Source organism: Myxocyprinus asiaticus, chromosome 31 (assembly GCF_019703515.2).
Source record: "Myxocyprinus asiaticus isolate MX2 ecotype Aquarium Trade chromosome 31, UBuf_Myxa_2, whole genome shotgun sequence".
NCBI classification, from domain to species: Eukaryota; Metazoa; Chordata; class Actinopteri; order Cypriniformes; family Catostomidae; genus Myxocyprinus; species Myxocyprinus asiaticus.
In genome coordinates this window covers 35,594,340-35,617,138 of record NC_059374.1, presented here as the reverse complement: position 1 = coordinate 35,617,138, position 22,799 = coordinate 35,594,340, and the positions used below count along the sequence as shown (strand labels likewise).

At 37.1% G+C, this 22,799-nt stretch overlaps 1 protein-coding gene across 1 annotated transcript in view; it reads right to left on the bottom strand.

Moving 5' to 3' along the window:
* The window catches only part of LOC127422573 (neuronal tyrosine-phosphorylated phosphoinositide-3-kinase adapter 2-like), a 49,754-nt gene that overhangs the window by 3,802 nt on the left and 23,153 nt on the right, over positions 1-22,799 (bottom strand). Inside the window, exons 3-5 of the mRNA XM_051666212.1 lie at positions 21,714-22,021; positions 7,356-8,531; positions 885-1,043 (exon numbers count right to left, since the gene is read on the bottom strand). Of these exons, the coding sequence (XP_051522172.1) occupies positions 885-1,043; positions 7,356-8,531; positions 21,714-22,021 (1,643 nt within the window). The remainder of the gene's footprint in view (positions 1-884; positions 1,044-7,355; positions 8,532-21,713; positions 22,022-22,799) is intronic.

The window sequence follows — 22,799 nt, the reverse complement described above, 5'->3', positions numbered from 1 at the left end:
GAATTCTATGATGGAATTTAATTTTTTTATTATTATTTTTTTTATAAAATAGCTTACTCCTTTGTCTTGCTAAGGCTTATTTCATAGCTAAGATATTGTGTATCCATAATACACTAAATGTAATAATATTTTCACACTTTTTGCATAATTTGTCAAAATTACAACTTGATTGCAAATGACGGCCAATGAAAAAATTATGCCTGCAGTTTTTATTTACCTTGATTTGATTTTGTTTTCCCTAAACATCACTTGTCTCACATTTAATCTGATGCATGCTCTTCAATTACACTTTTGTAAACTTGGTACACAAGTACACTAACTTTTGAAAAAATAAAATAAAAAATAGAAAATAGAAAATAAAAAATAGGGTGGTAGAAATGACACCATAACTGTGGGACAGCCATAATTTTGAAACATTTATAGAAATAATTTTCACACAATAAATACTCAAAAAGGTTAGTTTTTTCACTCTTTGTTTGCATGATCATAGTTTAAAACATGTCATGATTTGTATTTTTATCATGGATTTTTTATTTTTTAATGTTGAATGTCTGGGTCTGGGACAAGGCTAAAACAACAAAATCTATATTAAAAAATGCGTTTGAAAAGCAAAAAAATAAAAAAATAAAAATAATACATAAAATAAAATAAATAAATAAAAATACACGATGAAGACCTAGTAACAAGTTTTCAAGTCAGTTTTAATGTGACCTTCAAATAATAAAAAAATAAAAATTAAATTTTTTTTTTTTTGAAATCTGTTATATAATGTCAATAAAAATCAAATCCTGGGACATGAAATTAACCAAAAACGTCAATATGACACACCTATTTGCCTTTACCTGATTATTTTTCACACAACTAGTGTTGACCTAAAAACTCACCTCCAAGCATGGTGGTCGGGCTGACGGAAGAGCGGCCAAACCGACTGGGCGTGGCTGTGGGTGTGGATGATTGTCCTGTGGGCGTTTCCCAGTCTTGTGATTTTGGAGAAGAGCTACGAAGAGCTCTGTCCCTACTGTCACTTCTGCCTTTATTTTCAACTAGAAGAGAAAGTAGTAGAGATTTCAGCATGCATTTTAAGAAACCAAATGCCAAGAGTGATTGTATGACTGGCATAAGCAAGAATACGGATTGCTGCACCTCTTCTGTCTATGTGCCTTGATCTCTGCGTATGTCTGTCTCTGTTAATATGAGAATGACCAAACAGTACCATACATGTGTGCTATAGTGCTGTACAGCAGTGCTGCAGTACAATATATGACCACAGGGTGTCACTACAGAGCCAAAATAACATGTTTGGAATAGCATACAACCATATTACCCTTACTACTTCTGTAGTAAGCAGCATGTATACTCTGCACAGAATACCTGTATTCTCAGATGACCTAATACAATATGCCAAATGTTCCTTATACAACAGCACACTTTGATGGGTACTTCTTCTCCCAGTGTATTGAATAAACCAGAAGGTAGATCAACAATTTTTAACATCTCCTTTTTGATTCATCATTTAGGGTACTGCAAGAAGTTAAGTCAGTTTTACACATACTTGGATTAAAAGCGCAAAATAGCTGTTTTTATCTCTGAGATCATAACTGGATGCTACTTGCTGAATAAAACATGCAATATAATGAGGTCAAGTGACAATGGTGAAGCCTAGTATTGTTTGTAATGTCTATGCATAATGCATACTGTTTCACAAACACTTTTTAAAAGAATAGTTAAAAGTATGCTGTAAGCAGTACGCAAGTATCCATTCTGAACATAGCCATTGAGCTAGCAAATGACAAAGTTGCTTTTGTAATAAACAAGGCTAGTATTAAATAAATATTGAAAATGAATAAAAAAAAGCATCTTTCTCAGATCTTCTTCTGTGTGTTTCTTTTTGCTTCTTTACATCTGTACCTTTACTGAAACTTTAATTGTTTTTGATGTCTATCCATCATTCACCTTTCTATTTGCCATTCCATCTCTCTCTTAATCTCTCTCTCTCTCCCTCCCTCTCTCCCCTCACAGGGAATCCATTAATAGTCACATTCATCACGTCTTTTGTTGGCTCTGAAGACATTAGGAAAATTGCTTTACTAACAGATGAAAGCTTTTCAATTATTTCAGCTGGCAAGAGTATCTGAATGTGTGTCCGTATCGTCTGTATAGACGTGTGGTTAGTAACATTGTCTGACACTTATGGGCATATGAATTGAAGGTGACATCAGTGTATTTCATCAGTGAGTGTAGTCGGGTGTGGGTGTGTGTATTGGACATATCCATATGCTAATACAAAGCCATGAGCTACTTCAGTTCATTTCAGTTCACTCTGCATTGCCACAATGTTAAAGGGCTAGTTTGCCCAAAACTATTCTCCCCTTCATGTTGTTCCAAACCTGTCTGTCTTTCGTTCTTCTGAGGAACACAACATTTTTGTTAACGAACATTCTGCATTCTTGTCTCATGTGATTTAACTCGCTAAAAACCGTACTACCTGTATGTTATCTCTCTAGAAACACACACACACATGTTGGTGCGGCTATCCTTATGAGGACTCTCCATAGACATAATGATTTTTATACTGTACGAACTATAGATTCTATCCCCTAACCCTAAATTTTTTTAAGCATTTTGAATTATGGGGACACTAGAAATGTCCTCATAAACCACATTTATAGCATAATACCCTTGTAATTACCAGTTTGTAACCTAAAACAAGGTCCTCGTAAACCACCCAATCCCCCCCCCCCCCCCAAACACACACACACACACATTCAGTTGTCTGGCCACGTCTGTTGAAATATTCCATTAGTCTGTGGTGTCCTGCTCCATCAGTTTCCATTTAATTAGTGTCCTCTGTCATTAATGTTGGGCACTAAGGCTAAGACTGCAGCAAATTTATCATATTTGCCTATTAACACGCACACAGTCAATGCCTGCATGTGGCCTGTTGAAACACTCTGCTGTGTGAGTGTGTGTGTGTGTGTGTGTGTGTGTGTGTATGAGTGGGTCCATTAGAGGAGGCAATTTGTGTAGGTGTGAACTGGCAATACTCTAGTCTTATCAGTGTTCACAGGGTCAGGTTGTTCTACGAGGTTCCTCAGCTTGCAGCAGCCAACTTAAGAAGCTGTTCCCTTCATCAAGTTAGAAGCAAATTTCATGCCAAATACCTTTTAGAAATCAGAGATAATATGCACATCCTAGCTCATAAACATACCACCTTTGACACACTTAAACAAGACGAAAAGTGACATCAGGAGAGAGACAGAACAGAGATGGGGAGGAACAGATGAGACTGGAACAGCCATTAGGAAAAACATGGGCACACACTATTGATGTCATAAATGAGAAATAGAAGTCATTGATGTCATGAAGGAGCTTTGGAAGTGATTCTTATGAGAATATCTCAGCTCTATAGGTCCTTTCAATGCAAGTGAATGGTGGCCAGACTGTTGAAGCTCCAAAAATCACATAAAGGCAGCATCACTGTAATCTCTATGACTCCAGTGGTTTAATCTATGTCTTCTGAAGTGATGCAATCATGTTGGGTGCGAAACAGATAAATATTTCAATCCTTTTTATTATAAGTCTCCACTTTCACTTTCACTTTCAGAATGTGAAATTGAAAGTGGAGATTTATAGTAAAAAAAGGATCTTAATATTGATCTTTTTTCACCCACACCTATCTTATTGCTTCTGAAGACATGGATTTAACCACTGGAGTCATAGGGATTACTTTTATGCTGCCTTAATGTGATTTTTTAAGCTGCACTGCAAAAAAATCATTTTCTTAATTAGTATTTTTGTCTTCTATTCCTGTAAAAATATCGAAATATTCTTAAAACATGATATGTTTACTTGACAAGCAAAATTGGCATAAGATATTTAGTAAGGTTTATGCTTAAACCAAGAAGAAAAAAAATCCGCCAATAGGATAAGAAAAATAAACTTGTTTTCCCTTTGAATTTATTTTTCTTACCCCTTTGGCAAATATTTTTTTTTTTTTTTTTTTAAAACATAAACCTCACTAAATTTAGTTAGATTTCTCTGAAAACAACAAAAACTGTCTTAAGCCATTTTGCTTTTTGGAAGGAAAAGAAAACAGTGATGTCATAAAATAACTATGGAAGTGATAGAAAACAGTGATGTCATCAAGGAATGTTGGAAGGAACAGAAAATAGTGAGGTTGTAAAGAATATTTAAAAGGAATAGTAAATAGTGTTAAAGGAGATTGTGTTGGAAGAGAAAACAGTTATGTCATAAAGGAGTTTTGGAAAAACAGAAAAATGTGATGTCATAAAATAACTATGGAAGTGATAAAAACAGTGATGTCATCAAGCAGCTTTAAAAAGGGACATAAAACAGTGATGTCATAAAGGAGCTTTGGAAAGAATAGAAAACAGTGATGTCATAAAGGAGCTTTGGATAGAACAGAACAGTGATGTCTTAAAGAAGCTTGGCAATTAACAGAAAGCAGTGATGTCATAAAGGAGCTTTGGAATTAATAGAAAAGGAAGCTTTGGAAAGAATAGAAAACAGTGATGTAATAAAGTATCTTTAGAAAGAAATTGAAAAGAGTGATGTCATAAAGTAGCTTTGAATAGAACAGAACAGTGATGTCATAAAGGAGTTTTGGAATGAATAGAAAGGGAAGGTTTGGAAGGAATAGGAAACTGTGATGTCATGAGCTTTAGAAAGAAATAGAAAAGAGTGGTGCCTTAAAGGAGCTTTGGAAGTAATGGAAAAGAGTGATTTCATAAAATTATTTTCAGTTGCATTGGAACCAGTTCTCCTGTTGAATGGCACATTCAGATAGCCAAACTGATCTGCCATCATGATACTTTTGCACAGATAAGCACTCTATGTCTCAGTAGGGCACAATGTAAGCACTCCTGTACCTCTAAATTATGCTTATGAATGCCAAACCCATTGCCATAATGATGAGGAAATATATTAAATGTGTGGGATCATTATTAGCATATGCTAATGTAACCTTAGAGTATTTGAACGTAGACACTTAACTATTAAACTATTCAGTGCTGCAGGGAAAGCACTATTAAATTTAGATGCATACATTATGCGTAACTGTAGATTACTGTCTGTTCAGGCTTATTTATAGCCAGTTATGGGCACTGTATGGTATATTAAAAACAAACTAATATGTCTTTTAATCTAGACTGATCCTTTACATAGATTCACACACACACACACACACACACACACACACACACACACACACACACGTTGGTGCGGCTATCATTCTGAGGACTCTCCACAGACATAATGATTTTTATACTCTACGAACTATAGATTCTATTCCCTACCCCTACCCCTAAACCTAACCCTCACAAAAAACATTCTGCACTTTTACATTTTCAAAAAAACATAGTTTTGTATGTTTTTTAAGCGATCTGAATTATGGGGACACAAGAAGTGTCCTCATAAACCACATTTATAGCATAATACCCTTGTAATTACCAGTTTGTAACCTAAAAAAAGTCCTCGTAAACCACCCAAACCCACCCACTCACACACACAGTGGCAGCCTGTTAATCTCACAAACTCCACACTCTGTCAGGCACGAAGCCAAAGTCACAGATCCGTGGAAGACATACTGACAGGAGGTGTTTGTGTGTGTGTACCTGTATAATGCCATTGCTGGACCTGACTGATTGACAGACTGTTGTGATTCTGTGTGTGTTTTTTATGTGCCTGTGTGTATGTGCATATGCCTCAGAAATGAGCTCACATTGAGGTATGAATAGAATAACAATAGAAAATCTAATCTACATGTGTTTGTGCATGTGTATTTTGAGGGTTCTTATCGACATGATAGCCTTGACTGATTAATTTCAAGTACGTCAGAATTAATTAATAACGATTTTAATCATGATTTGAAAGCTCATGAGAAAGAAATTCAACAACACTCTCTACACAAAAATCCAGCGACCTTCACAGTAAGCCAAACTATTACACAACAAATAATGATGTTAATTTGAAGAGGCTCCGTTTGGGGTGGGAGAATTTGGGTAATTTTCTCTCTCTCTCTCTCTCTCTCTCTCTCTGTCTGACTGTCTCTTGCTCTATAAGCACGTTGAACAGTCCACGTGTAGGTTGATTGCTCAATTTATAATCTGTGAACATCCTCAAACACATTTCCACACAGACATACCTGAGGTGATGATGGAAGTGGACTGTAGAAACAGGACATGAAAGCCATCTCTTCTCCACACACAGGGGAAAAAATAACACTTGAGAAAAAGTCCTTAGCTGCAGCTCTCAAGACGATTGCACACGCTCTTTAAACCCAATCAAGCTTTGCTCTCTGAGACAACACCGCTCGCTTTGAAGATGTAACTGAAAGAGCTACCTATCACCCCCAGATATCACACAGTCAAACCTTTATTTAACCATTCTAGCAAACTGCAGTATTAGCTTGGTTTAAAATCTGTGGATCCAATTGATTCATTTCACTTTTAGTATCTTTAGAAACTGGCATTTGTTTGATTGCCCTACTTAAAGACCATGCTGATCTGGTTTATGCTGGTTAGTGATGGTTTGATGTAGCTGGTTAAACAGGACACAAAGAACACCAGCATTCAAAACACAACATACACTGGTGACCTGACATTTATATATATGCATTTGATGGACGTTCTATCCAAAGTGGCTTACATTCAAGGCATATATTTTGCCAGTATGTGTGTTCTTGGGAATCAATCCCACAACTTTGGCTTTGCCAGTACCGTGCTAAAGCAGTTGAGCTATGGGAACGAGCCATGCTGGTCTTTTCAGCAGGATGTTGTAGGCTTAAGTATTTTTTCTAGATTGTTTATTTTCTTCTTAATAATACCCTACTGGTAAACCCTTGCTAATAACATGCTGCAGTCTTTTAAATGGCAAAAATGGCATTATATATCCATTTAGGGCCAAACGTATAAGACATGCTAGTGCTTTTTATCATGCTTTAATATAATTTGCTCTAATACTTTGGTTAACAATTATTGTATCTTTGAAGGAATATTCCGGATTCAAGCCAAGTTAAGCTCAATTGAGATTAATGTTGATTACCACATAAATACATTTTGACCAGTACCTCCTTTTCTTGAAAAAAGGCAAAAATCTGGTTTAAAGTGAGGTACTTAAAATGGAAGTGAATGGGCCAATCTGTAAAAACTAAAATACTCAAAAGTGTACCCACAAGATATCAACAATATGCATGTTAACATGATTTTAGTGTAATAAAATTGCTTACAAATGTTTTCTATGCAAAGTTATATCCAATTTTAAAACTTCGTTACCTAGATGATGTTACGACGTAAACCCTAAAACTAAAAAACAACCGTAAAACAATTGACACTCACCATCTGCTGACTCTTTGCTCTTGCGTCCTCCAGAACCTTTCTTCAGCATGTTCCGGCCAGAGGTGAACAAATTGCTAAGCTCATCTAATGGACTGGTGGGTGTACGACAACCCCGACCTCCTGATCCTGAACTTGACCCTCCTGATCCTGAAGCTGTGGAGACATTTTGCATGGAGCCCCCGTGCACGCTGGACGAGTTTGAGAGCCGCCCACTTCCGTGTGGAACTCCAGATGCACTGCGAGGGATTGTACCAGTCATGAGAGCGTCATATGGTGGGGGCCGTTTCAAAGTGAGAGGCGTTAGTGCACGACCCATACTAACAGGAGACGGGCAGGCGGAGTGGCTCCGTGGGTAACCGTGCGCTGCGGATGATCCCCCGTTTTTGTACTGCCCAGATGGCAGAGGTGGGGCAGAAGACCGTCCTGATGCTGTGATCGTCTGTTGCTCCTTAGTCTCTGCTGACTTCTTATGATGATGATGATGATGGTGGTGGTGGTGTTTACCAGACACCTGCTGAGCTTCCAGTGGTTGTCCAGGGTCTGCAGAAGTTGGGGATGCACCAGGTTTGCCATATCCAACGTTCTCCAGCACGGGCAGTTTGGTGACCTCTAGTGGAGTGAGAGGGGACTCATCAGAGTTGGGGGAATACTGGGCAGGCATGGGTGGAAAAACCAAAAGTGGGGGGCGATGGGAAAGCAGATTTGGGAAAGGGGCAGGAATGTCACAGAGTGCACCGCGTGGAGTGGTTGGTCGTGTAAGTTCTACTTCTGGCACCAAAGGAGTGGGACCTGTCTCCCAACGTAATTGGTTATGGTCTAACAATGAAGCAATATCATCATAGGTGGGATATTTCATTTCCTCATACACACTTTCACTTTGATCGTCCTCCTCATCGCCGGTGGCTCCGGCAATTTGACTAAAGTCTCGTAAAATGTTTCCAACCATTTCTATATAAACAGGCTCTGTCTCCTCGTCGGTGTCTGGGGCGGGGCTTTGATTCTGAGATGCCGACTTCTTTTTCTGTCGTCGTGGCAGAGAGGCAGACTTGGCCTTGTTTCCATGGTTTTGGATGTAGGACTCGTCAAAGGATGTGCTGAGCTGGGTGTTGGGGTTGCGTTTGGGTTTAGGCGGAGGCATGCGACGGTACTCCTCACTGCAGGGGCGGGATTTAGATGCTGTAGGTAAGAGAACAGAAATGTTTAGATTATGTCCATTTGTAATGTCACTATACATAAATACAAAAAATAGAAAAAATGTATGTTGCTTGCATAGACACATGTAGACCTTATTAGCAAATATTTAAAGATTTCTTGCTATATTTTCCCCTCTCATATGCAGATGTGTAAATATATGTAGACAGAGGCTCTGTTCCAAAATGTAGTCAGCTGCTTGCTGTCAACTGCCTAAATATGAAGCAGCAACCTTCTAAGGCAGCATCCTAAGCATCACTGAACCTCATAAATGACTAAATTTGAAATGCATGCAACACACAAATAGCATTCCTCACCCAAACCATATGAGAGACTTGACATAACGTAAATTGACAGATGCTGTCTTGTGCCAATTTTCACAAGATTTGATTTGTCATAAACATTGGACTATATTTTGTGGATGATACAGTACTGTACAGTCAGGGTTGGGAGGGTTACTTTTGAAATGTATTCCACTACAGATTACAAAATACATGCTGTAAAATATAATTTGTAACGTATTCCGTTAGATTATTCAAGGTCAGTAATGTATTCTAAATACTTTGGATTACTTCTTCAGCACTGGTAGATTTTTTCACTTGTTTTGACTACAAAAACTCTGCCAGTACAGTAAGACAAAATACACGTTAAAAATACATTCTCTGAAAATCCTAAATATCTTATGCAGTGTTGTTTCTAAAACAAGATAAATCAAACTGATCTTGTTTTAAGGATTTATAGATATTTTTACAGGAAAACAATAAAAAAATTATCAAGAATACGATTTTTGCCCTAATATCAAAGGTCTTACTAGAAAAAAAGAAATTATGATCCAATGTGAATTTTCTTGATAAAAAAATATGATCGTGCCTGGTAACATGTGCATGTAAAATGGCTAGAAATATCATTTTAGCTTAGCGTAAAGCTGACAATTTACACAAGGTTTATTTCTATTTCTTCTGCTCCAAACTTACTTCAAATTTACTTCTCTGTCTGCTCGTATGAATGTGACACATCATAAGAAAGTGTTTCACCGCTGTTCAAATGCACTTTGGAATGCATCATTTAGATGTATAAATGTTTTCCATCTGAAAGGACTAAATATTAAATGAAACAAATGACAATAAAATGCAAAGTAACCTCTTCAGTAATCAAAATACTTTTTCAATGTAACTGTATTCTAATTACCAATAATTTAAATTGTAACTGTAGTGGATTACAGTTATTTATATTTCGTATTTTAAATATGTAATCCCAATACATGTATTCCGTTACTCCCCAACCCTGTGTACAGTACAGTAAAGTTCAAAATTAAACAGAGTATTAGTAAAATGCTATTATAAATAATGTTGATCATCAGAGAACTGCCAGAGAAAATCTTTATTTAAACATCTAATAAAAGGGGTAGGACTAGTTATCATAAACGCAACGGGATGGATTGGTAATAACCATAAATTAATCTTACTCCAAAAACATCCATAATATAACTGTTTATTAAATCTTAGTATGAGCTAATAAACTATTAAACCAAATGATTATTTCAACTGAGACAATAAAAAATTGCAGTACAACTTATAGTCTATAATTTACATATACATCTATATTACCACACAGATATAATGACAATGCAGTATTCAGAATTTAATTATGTTAGCCAGTCTTTTGATTTGTGGTAAGTACAACCACAGATATGAAATGCTTTCAGAATTGTACAATTGTAAATAAATCCTTCTTGATGCAAAATTCCTGTGACTTCTCTTCTAAAACAGCAATTTTTTTTTTTGTTGCAAACTCCAAATAATGTTCTCTTCAAATGAATGTATAATGGCCAACATATTGAAAATATAACACCTAGGCAGTCAATTTATTATATGATGAACTGTTTCCACACTAAAGCAACTTATGCAGCACTCTGCAGCATCTCCTCCATTGATGTACATTCAAACAGGTCTCCTTGTTGACCATTCCAAGATGCTGGTGTGGTTGACGTATCCTGACCAGCCGAACTGATTCTTTTCAGTACTGGATGCAATACAATTTCTTGCCATCTGTCTGCCTTCTTGGATGAATGTATTCTGTTCTCTCTGTTCTGTTGCTCAGATTTTGGTATCTTATAAGGCAGAAACATTTTGCTACCTTCTGTTCTCAGCAGTCTGTAGGCAGCTTGCTAGGGTTTGGAACAGAGCTACTGTACAGTGTCTTTAAGTGCTTGCATTTTAGCATTGAAGCCAATAAGATAAGAATGTATGTACAGTAGTCAGGGTTGGGGAGTAACAGAATACATGGAATGGGATTACGTATTTAAAATACAAAATATTAGAACTGTATTCCACTACAGTTACAATTTAAATCATTGGTAATTAGAATACAGTTACATTGAAAAAATATTTTGATTACTGAAGAGATTACTTTGTATTTTATTGTCATTTGTTTCATTTAATATTTAGTCCTTTCAGATGGAAAACATTTATACATATAAATGATGTGATCCAAAGTGCATTTGAACAGCGGTGAAACACTTTCTTATGATGTGTTACATTCGTATGAGCAGACAGAGAAGAAAGTTTGAAGTAAGTTTGGAGCACAAGAAATAGATTTTTTTATCAAGAAAATTTACGTTGGATTATCATTTCTTTTTTCTAGTAAGACCTTTGATATTAGGGCAAAAATCCTATTCTTGATAATAATTTTTGTATTGTTTTCCTGTAAAAATATCTAAAAATCCTTAAAACAAAATCAATTAGATTTATCTTGTTTTAGAAACAACACTGCATACGATATTTAGGTTTTTCAGAGAATGTATTTTTAACATGTGTATTTTGTCTTACTGTACTTGCAGAGTTTTTATAGTCAAAACAAGTGAAAAAATCTACCAGTGCTGAAGAAGTAATCCAAAGTATTTAGAATACATTACTGACCTCGAGTAATCTAACGGAATACATTACAAATTACATTTTACAGCATGTATTCTGTAATCTGTAGTGGAATACATTTCAAAAGTAACCCTCCCAACCCTGACAGTAGTATACTGTATATAAGTGGATGAGGAAGAACAGCTTCCTCTAGTATCAAAATGAACCATGAGTTTATAGCATTTTGCTATGGAATTTAACAGTACAGCTTACATAGATTAGATAGTTTAGCAGTACAGTATTGCAGCTAGCAGTGTCATTGTGGCCAATACTTGTGTTAGCATAAAATACTAGCACTGCTAGCCTAGTCAGCATGCATTAACTTTTAAAGTGAGTGCAAACCCACAAAGCTGTATGGGGCTGTGCTGGTCCCATTACTGTTCCATTGTGTATGTTATTGTGTAGATGATACAGTACAAAAATTCCAAATTAAACAGAGTATGAGTAAAATGCTATTATAAATCATGTTGATCATCAGAGAACTGCCTGATGCTTTATTTAAACATCTAATAAAAGGATTTTGTGTATGTGGTCGCCTTTGATGCTTCTAACGTTTTATTCTTTCTGCTCTCATCACGTCCTCCACTGCTCTCCCTGTACGGTGGGTAATCCTGAATGCATGTGGTTATGAAGTGAGTTAATAGGCTTCTCCGAGGACTTTTTAGTGAGAATAGAGTTCAACACTCTGCTTGAGACAGGATTAATTATGCACAATTGAACTACCAGTGCTGAGAATCAAGGCAAGCTGGCCACACTCAATGTAACTGGTGTTGTAAGCTTGAAGAGATTTATAAGACGCCATGAAATCGCTTGTCAAGCACAGTTTTTATTCCCATTTCTATATTTTTTCTATTGAAACAGGAATTTTGGGTGGGAAGCTGTAGTTACATCCCAGCCATGAACCATAATTTGCTACTTGCTATTCAGGTGCAGGAGGCAGTAGGGAGAGGGACATTCTCATTCTAGAGGAGTAATCGACTAATCAAGTACTCGAATACTTAAATTTACAAGTAATCGAATGCTTTTTTTGTGGTTTAGAGTACTGAACTACAAAATTACTTGAAAATTCCTATCCCTATTCTAAAGAACATTTGATTGGACAAAAATCTATGTAGTGCAAGATAAATCATCAATATTTCTAATCTGTTCTCCTAGGAGAAAAAGACTTTCCATTTTAAATGTGTATATCTACTGAAACTTAATTTTGCCTACATTTAGGAGTACACTTGCATATAGATGACCTCAAAGCAAAAGAGACATGAACTAAGCTACAATTTTGATATCATGGGGTCTATAGATGGTTTATGACCCAAAATGAAAATTCTGTATTATTTTCTCACACTTGTTTCGTTTCAAACCTGTATGAATTCTTTCTTCCTTGAAACACAAAAGCAGATGTTAGGCAGAATATTAGCGACTGAAAACCTCAGTCACAATCCAGTTTCATTGTATGGGGTAGAGCAGCATCAACATTTCTCATGTGTTCCACAGAAGAAAGTAATACAGGTTTGGAACAACATAAGGATGAGTAAATGATGACAGGATTTTAATTTTTGAGTAAGCTATCCCTTTAAGATTTGATTTGTGAATGCGAGGAGAAGAGGTCACAGAAAAATCAAATACACACAAACAGTTTTATAAACATAGAGGAGGGCGGAGAGAAAGAACTCGTGTAAAGAAAACTAGGTCATTTTAATTTCATGAATGAATTTTGCTCTGTTTAATCATCTCAGTGGATGCCACTGTTTCCATTTCTCTTCCTTTCTCCCCCTCTTGTTTTCTCACACACTCACACTCCACCTTGTCATCATTCTTTATCATATCTACATCACCTCAACTGTGCTCAGTGAAAGGCGGCTTCACTGACCCGTTTCTTCTAGCAGTTTTAAGGGGTGGTGCGTGTTTGAGTGTGGCTCATGCCAATAGCAAGTGCAAGTGATAGTTATTGGGGCAGCAAGTGATGGATGCAAATTTTTAATCTCATGTAAAGCTGGCTGAAGCCATAATTACGTAATTCTCAAGAGACACAGTCCTGTGTGTGTGTGTGTGTGCGTGTGTGCGTGTGCGTGTGTGTGTATGTGTGTGTGAGTGAGTGAGTGAGTGTGTGCTTATGTTATGTAAAGGACAGGGGTTTAAATCAGCATTGTGGTGGAACTCTATGATACACAGTCAGCAAGAATGACAAAATTATTTCACTTATCTTTCAGTAAAAGACTGAGAGACAGAGAGACCCATGTGACAGAACAAGGACAGAGTAGACTGCATTCTCAGCAATTTCACACACACACACACACACACACACACACACACACACACACACACACACACACACACACACACAATTTTGATATTTACTTTTTACTTGTACACTTTGTGAGGACTTCCCATTGACTTTTTTCACTCTTAATTACTACACTCTAACCCTACCCCTTACAGACACCTTGTGGTTCCTTATGAACCTTTTTCTTTTTTTAACTAATGAGGATATCACAGGTGGGTTTAAAATGGTTTTACTGTATTTGTGGAAACATTTTAAGAAATGTACTAGAAAATATACTCAAGTATAGCAAAACAAGTACACACTACATAATGATCTTTTTCCTACCAGCATTCATCCTGCAAGTACATACATGTTAGATTATACCTCTCCATGCCCTATCTCTCTCACCCATCTATCCATCTCTTTCATTTCCCTACCTTTTCCATCCATCTCTTTCGCTCCCTTCTCTCCCCTCTTGTTTTCAAGTAAGAACATTTTAAAAGCTGGAAAACAAGTTTTCAGCTAACGACCCTGCATCAGTGTGAAGTGGCCTGAAAGACATTACTAACTACAAGACACCACCCCCAACACTGTAGGGAATCAACTGGCTGGCAACCTTAATGTGTTTTACTGTAGATTTTAAAAGCCCAGTCTCACCCCCCACACACACTCTGACCTTCACTTCACACAAACACCAACCCCCCCCCCCCCCCCCCACCCAAACCTGCACTTAAGGTCTGTGAAGAGGATGTGTGCCTGGACTTCCGGAAACAGAAGACAAGGAAAGCACAGGGCCCAGATGGTTTCACCCACTTGTCTAAATGCCTGTGCTGACCAGCTGGCCCCCATCTTCACACAGATCTTCAGCACATCACTGGAGCACTGTGAAGTTCCCAGCTGCTTCAAATGCTCCACCATCATCCCTGTCCCAAAGAAACCAAGATTGCAGGATTTAATGACTACAGACCTGTCACCCTGACGTCTGTGGTCATGAAGTCATTTGAGAGACTGGTGTTGGCCCACCTGAAGGACATCACTGGAGCATTTCTGGATCCCTTGCAGTTTGCCTATCGAGCTAACTGGTCGGTGGATGATGCAGTCAGTATGGGACTGCATTACATACTGCAACATCTAGACAGACCAGGGACTTAACCAGCTTTCTGACAGACAGGCAGCAGTTAGTGAGGCCGGGAAAATTCACTTCCAGCACATGTACAATCAGCACTGTGTCCCCCAGGGATGTGTGCTCTCCCCACTACTGTTTGATCAGTTTGATGGCTGTGACACTATGGTTGGCTGGAAAAAATATAGGGCACTGTGTTCCAGAGGGCAGCAGGTGCATGATGTACCTTCCTCTCAAAGCACATCCCTCCCTCCCTCTCTCTCTCTCTCTATCTATCTCTCTCTCTCTCTCTCTCTCTCTTTCTCTCTTTCCCTGTCCCTCCCTCTCTCTTTGAAGCAGAGTAACAGTGTTGTGCTGTTTTTCCCCATCAGAGGATTTGGCCAATTTTCTCCTCTCTAATCTAGTACACTAGATATAGTATACCAGATAAGATAAGATGTAGTGTAATAAGATCTGGGTTACCCACACTGTTTGGCAAATGTATTTTTATGACTGTTCGAGTCATTTGTGATTTCTGGATGCAGATTTCTAAAAATCATTTTGATTTAGACTGATTTGTTGATGAATTTGAAACTTTCTTTGAAAAGAATCGACTCAAAATGATTTGCTCACAAACTGGGCATCTTTATGGCTTTCAAACAAGTTTTACTCTACACAAGAACAGACGATTACAGTATTTTAGACTAGAGCATAATAAGAAAATTATACAGTATATTCACTGTAGAAATCTCAATGACTTTTAAAATTGTCTTAATTTTCATGGCTTTGCCAGACCTGGAAAACACAATTCTAAAATTCCATATTTCCTGGTCTTCCATGACCGTGGGAACCTTGTTAGCTACTAGATCAAGTGTAGTGTTTCATAACTAATATACTATATATGTTAATCTGTGTATGTGTACGTGTAACACAATGCATTTGTATTGATTTCCCTCTAAATTAGAGGTGAAGTATGGGGTGAAATAAGCCCTGCCACTGAGATATACAGCACAGGCCGTAGGGGCACCACATCCCAAATGTCATTAAGTTTAATATGATGCTGTTTAATGAATGCTGATCATGATTTATTTAGGTTTGTATGCATGCCAAAAGCTCTCTCTCTCTCTCTCATATATATATATATCTCTCATGTGTAGCAGAGATGCATGTATGCATTTGTGTTATCCCATGTGTCATCTACTCTATATATGGAACAAACATGTTCCCTTTTACAATAGGCCAACATATAGAGGAAAACACACTCACACACATGCAGGCCATCACACACACTATTGCTCTTTGGAATAAAATGGAAGAAGAGAGAGATAAAGTGTAGAAAGTGAAGGGTACACTAACATAAAAGTACCACAGTATTACCATTTCTTTTTTTATTTAGATATGTACCATGATAAATCATGTTTTTTGGACAATTACCATGGTAGTGCCATGTTTTTTTGTTTTTTTTACCATGTAAATACCATAGTTTACTCTGGTAAATATCAAATTACCATGATAATGGCAGGTTTTTATTTTTTATTTAAATTTTTTTAATTATTTTTTTTATTTTTTTTTACATATACCATGGTAATACCATGATATTATTTACCATGGTATATGAATATGGTAGTCATTCAGTACTTTACTATATATCAAAGTACAATGTTATTACCATGATTGTTTGCTTTGTCATGGTAGCATACCATGTTTTTTTTTTGTTTTTTTTTACATTTACCATGATAAATATGGTTAAAATACCATGGTAATAATTCAGAAATATGGTTTATATCAAAGTACCATGGTGATACCATGTTTTTGACATATACCATGGTAATACTATGGTATCCTTTAAAGTGCCTGGAAGAACCATAATGATATATGAATATGGTAATCATTCAGTACTGTGATAAATATCAAAGTACTAAAGTAATACCATGTTTTTGGACATGTGCCATGTTAATACCATGGTATTCTTTTAAGTATTATGGTATGAAAATGGTAATCATTCAGTACCGTGTATATATCAGATTACCATGGTATAACCAGCTGAAACCATCACTGTACTATGGTACCTCCACAGTACCACCACAAGGAAATAAAAGGGATAAGGTCATGGAGATGGAGAGAGAATTTCTCATAGAAAAAGGTTTTGTAAAATAAACCATATGAAAGAAAAAATACAGGTGCATCTCAATAAATTAGAATGTCATGGAAAAGTTCATTTATTTCAGTAATTCAACTCAAATTGTGAAACTCGTGTATTAAATAAATTCAATGCACACAGACTGAAGTAGTTTAAGTCTTTGGTTCTTTTAATTGTGATGATTTTGGCTCACATTTAACAAAAACCCACCAATTCACTATCTCAAAAAATTAGAATACATCATAAGACCAATAAAAAAAACATTTTTAGTGAATTGTTGGCCTTCTGGAAAGTATGTTCATTTACTGTATATGTACTCAATACTTGGTAGGGGCTCCTTTTGCTTTAATTACTGCCTCAATTCGGCGTGGCATGGAGGTGATCAGTTTGTGGCACTGCTGAGGTGGTATGGAAGCCCAGGTTTCTTTGACAGTGGCCTTCAGCTCATCTGCATTTTTTGGTCTCTTGTTTCTCATTTTCCTCTTGACAATACCCCATAGATTCTCTATGGGGTTCAGGTCTGGTGAGTTTGCTGGCCAGTCAAGCACACCAACACCATGGTCATTTAACCAACTTTTGGTGCTTTTGGCAGTGTGGGCAGGTGCCAAATCCTGCTGGAAAATGAAAGCAGCATCTTTAAAAAGCTGGTCAGCAGAAGGAAGCATGAAGTGCTCCAAAATTTCTTGGTAAATGGGTGCAGTGACTTTGGTTTTCAAAAAACACAATGGACCAACACCAGCAGATGACATTGCACCCCAAATCATCACAGACTGTGGACACTTAACACTGGACTTCAAGCAATTTGGGCTATGAGCTTCTCCACCCTTCCTCCAGACTCTAGGACCTTGGTTTCCAAATGAAAACTTGCTCTCATCTGAAAAGAGGACTTTGGACCACTGGGCAGCAGTCCAGTTCTTCTTCTCCTTAGCCCAGGTAAGACACCTCTGACGTTGTCTGTGGTTCAGGAGTGGCTTAACAAGAGGAATACGACAACTGTAGCCAAATTCCTTGACACGTCTGTGTGTGTGGTGGCTCTTGATGCCTTGACCCCAGCCTCAGTCCATTCCTTGTGAAGTTCACCCAAATTCTTGAATCGATTTTGCTTGACAATCCTCATAAGGCTGCGGTTCTCTTGGTTGGTTGTGCATCTTTTTCTTCCACACTTTTTCCTTCCACTCAACTTTCTGTTAACATGCTTGGATACAGCACTCTGTGAACAGCCAGCTTCTTTGGCAATGAATGTTTGTGGCTTACCCTCCTTGTGAAGGGTGTCAATGATTGTCTTCTGGACAACTGTCAGATCAGCAGTCTTCCCCATGATTGTGTAGCCTAGTGAACCAAACTGAGAGACCATTTTGAAGGCTCAGGAAACCTTTGCAGGTGTTTTGAGTTGATTAGCTGATTGGCATGTCACCATATTCTAATTTTTTGAGATAGTGAATTGGTGGGTTTTTGTTAAATGTGAGCCAAAATCATCACAATTAAAAGAACCAAAGACTTAAACTACTTCAGTCTGTGTGCATTGAATTTATTTAATACACGAGTTTCACAATTTGAGTTGAATTACTGAAATAAATGAACTTTTCCACGACATTATAATTTATTGAGATGCACCTGTAGGTGAGATGGTCTATTAGAAAACAAAAGAAAACATGAATGAGATAAAAGAAAGGATAACAATGAGCAAAACCAGAGGAAGGGTGCTAAAGTGGGGCGGGAAATAACAGCAAGAAAGTGAAGAAGGGTTGAAGGAGAAATAGGAGCTTGAGGGAGAGAGAGAAAAGGAGAGAAGAGGAGGAAGACAGAAGAGCAGACGTTCAGCTCTTTGAGGCTCCTGTAGGGGAATAAACCATTGCCCTCCAGTGTGGAAATCCCACAGAGCCTCAAGCTAAGTGAATCAAACACAATCAGATTATATAGGGAAAAACCCTCTCACATACACACATACTCACACTGCCTCTTTGTTTAGAGATTCTTATGTGTACATCAAAGCATCAGGATCCTATATCCTGTAAAGGTATATTCCCGGTAGGATATTAAAGCAAAAGAAACAAGGGGATGGAAAAAGATGGCTATATGTGTTTCATGTAGAGAGTGTTAAAAGTGTGTGTATGTGTGTAAGATTTGTAAAACATGAGACAATACCCAGAGCAGAGTATATAATGAATGTGCATATCCCTTACAAAACAGTACTGTGGTGGTACTATGGTACAATGATGGTATCAAATGGTAATACCATGGTACTTTGAGATATACCATGATGCTGAATGATTACCATATGCATGTACCTTGACATTTACATGGTACTCCAAGGTGCTTCAAAGAGTACCATGTCAAAAAAAAAAAAAAAAAAAAAATATATATATATATATATATATATTGATATTACCTTAGTAATATAGTATGTCAAAAAAACAAGGTAGTACAATTGTACTTTGTGGTACTTTTCTGTTAGTAATGTTTAAGGTTCTATACAATTTATTAAATGAGGTTGAATGCTTAAGGTTGAGTGTTCAGTATATATATAAATTAGGTTGTATGTTTGAGATTGAGCATACTATAAAATGTGGTTGAATGTTTGAGGTTTATTATTTGAGGTTGAGCAAAGTATACAATGAGGTTAAATATTTGAGGTTCAGCATAGTATAAATATAAATTGAATGTTCGAGATTGAGCATAATATAAAATGAGGTAGATTATTTGAGGTTAAGCATATTAGAAAAGAAGGTTGAATATTTGAGGTTGAGCATTCATGTACTATAAAATGAGGTTGAATGTTTGAGGTTGAGCATCCTATTAAATGGGGTATAATGTTTGAGGTTGAGCATAGTATAAAATAAGGTTGAATATTTGAGGTTGAGCATTCGTTAATATAGGTTGAATGTTTGAGATTGAGCATACTATAAAATGAGGTAGAATGTTTTAAATTGAGCGTACTATAAAATGAGGTAAAATGTTTGAGACTGAGTGTACTATAAAATAAGGTTTAATGTTTGAGGTTGAACGTACTATAAAATGATGTAGATTATTTGAGGTTGAGCCTAGTATAAAATAAGGTTACAAATTTTAGTTTGAATGTTCGATAAATATAGGCAGAAGGTTGAATGTTTGAAATTGAGCGTACTGTAAAATGAGGTTGCATAAGTTTGAGGTTTGAGTGTTCTGCAAAATGAGGTTGAAATTTTTTTCATGTTTATTGCCGCAAAATATGTAGAATGTGTTTGATGTCCAGTATATAGGTCGGATGTTTCGTTGCAGAGAACATCGTTGATGTTTTTGGGTTAACATACTCTAAATGAGGTTGAGTACATACTGTATATAAAATGAGGTCAAGTATTCAATTTAGGTTAGGTATGTTGTTATATGTGCTACTGCTTAGAATTTGAGAGTAAAGCACTGTCCTTTGAGTGAGATCAGTAAAGATCTGGTTTAGGGTTAAGGAAAGACTAATTTGTGCTTAATAGAGTGTGTCAGAACTGTGTGTGGAATAGTAAAGGACTCTGAACAGAGTCCAGTAGAGCATTTGTCCACTGTAGCACAACAGAAAAGACTTTTACTAGAAAATCGCCTACACAAGCACATTTAGCTTTGCTCCTAAAAAGGATGTATGTGAAAACTTGTTTCTTTGTGACTTGATTGACTCAAATTGCAATGCATTTGGGTATGCACATTCTTTGTACACTTAGCCACATGCTGTAAATGTGTCATAGGAAAGTGGATATAAATATGATCTATCTGTCTCAAATGCGTCTTGAAAGGCATTTACACTTAGTCTTTTCATGATTGGATAACTATCAGTAAAATGCATTAAGTCACTAAGTGCACTGTAAAAAGTGGTAACCTGCAATTGGTACCTTAAGGATTAAGTCCTACTTGATTAAACCATTAAAAATGACTTTTGTTGACATAACCTTTTGTATTCAAATTGTTCAGTCATATTAAATTATATGTTTGACTGAAATAAAACCAGTTAATTTAGATATTTTTTAGGTAATCTGACAAAACATGATTTATGGTATGTAAATACACCCTTATAAAGGCCTAAAGTAAAAAAAAATTGTATATTTAAACGATACATGATTTGTTCCACCAGTTTAAACTTTACTTAGGAGCAAAACGTAATACAGTATATGATCACGCCCCAGTAGTGTCTGAGTGTGGATTTGCGACTGTGTGTTGTTGTGTATGCATATCACAAGTTCATGATTCAAGTGTGCTGTCTACTGCTTCTTGACCTTTTAGCTGTGAACTTGTTTATACTGTATGAGACATCATCTGTGTTTTGGTTGATTCTGTCTGAAGCTGTCACCGCCGGTAAAATACTTTGACACGGAATGTTGCCCCCATTCATAATAACACTGCAACCAGCGAGAGAGCTCCTGCAAGCTCAAGGTGACCAGTCATAAGAGGACATAGAGTTGATGACACTTGTTCCTAGAAAGATGCTTGATTATATTTACAGTGGCAAGAAAAATATGTGAACCCTTTGGAATTACCTGCATTTATGTACACATTTGTCTCAAAATCTGGTTTGATCTAAGTTACAATAATGAACAAGCAATCTGTTTTAACTAATAACACACAAATTATTGTATTGTTCTTTGTACACATTGAATACATCATTCAAACATTCACAGTGTAGGTTGGAAAAAGTATGTGAACCCCTAGGCTAATGACACCACTTTGAATGTGATGTTTATATGGTTGATAAGAATTTTTTTTAGTGAGCATGGTACACACACACACAATTTACCATCACATTTTTCTGCCTCCTTCCCGCTCTTTCCTGTGCTAAACCCAGCATTGACGGTCTCTGAAGAAGTGCTGAGTTTGGTATTTGGATCTCGTCTGGGCTTGGGAGGGGGCTGTTTTCGGGACGTGGGGCTCCCCTCCTCCTCTCCCCCACCCACTGAGTGCAGAGACTGCGAGCGCACGGTGAAGCCCGGCCCACAGGGAGGAGGAACACGGTCCTGAGGGGCAGGCATCGTCATGAAGCCCATGCGAAAGTGTTTACCTGCATAACACCCTCCTTCCGTCACCCGGGCCACATCCTCACCAATCCTGTAGAAAGAAAGACATTTTAGTTTGCAATTATCACTAAGTGGCAAAATCATCTATGATATTTTTCTTAAAGGTGCACTTAGTATTTTTTTACCTCATAAAAAAGATTTACACGTAAAGAAGCGAATACTACTTTTGAAAATCTTTTAATATTAATACACTCACATGAGATGAAGACTCCATTCATATCAATAGCCTAATAAATGTTGTTTTATTTTACATGGAGCAGGTTGCCTCATGGGAGCTGACATGTTGAGAAAACATGACCAGCCGAGTATTACTTATTCCGTCTCTGGAACTGCCCTGTTATTGGACACTTTATCTCATGCAATAAATTAACCATGGCTGACTGTTAATTGGGTCTACAAGGGCATCAGTAACTTTTGTATAGTATAATATAGAGAGGACAGACAATGAGGGGGTGGGGGATTGTAAATAATACAAGCCAACATCGAACTTGCATTACCTGCATAAGCACCACTGGTCAACATGTCAAAGCATGTGTACTGACCACTTGACCATAGCCATGCCCATCTATGAACTTTTGACTCTGTATATATCCTTAAACCTGGATGGATTACAGTGTCCATCAGCTGAACTTCCCAGACCAGAGCAAAGTGAAGCAGATGTGATCACTGAACACAAGACAACAGCAGCACAGATGTTGATATTCTATACCAGTCCAACAGTCATTAAGGAAGACTGGCAAAGAATACAGCACAGAAACAAACACAAACATTAAACTGTATCCAGCAGGATCAGTGCCAGTTTAATTTAG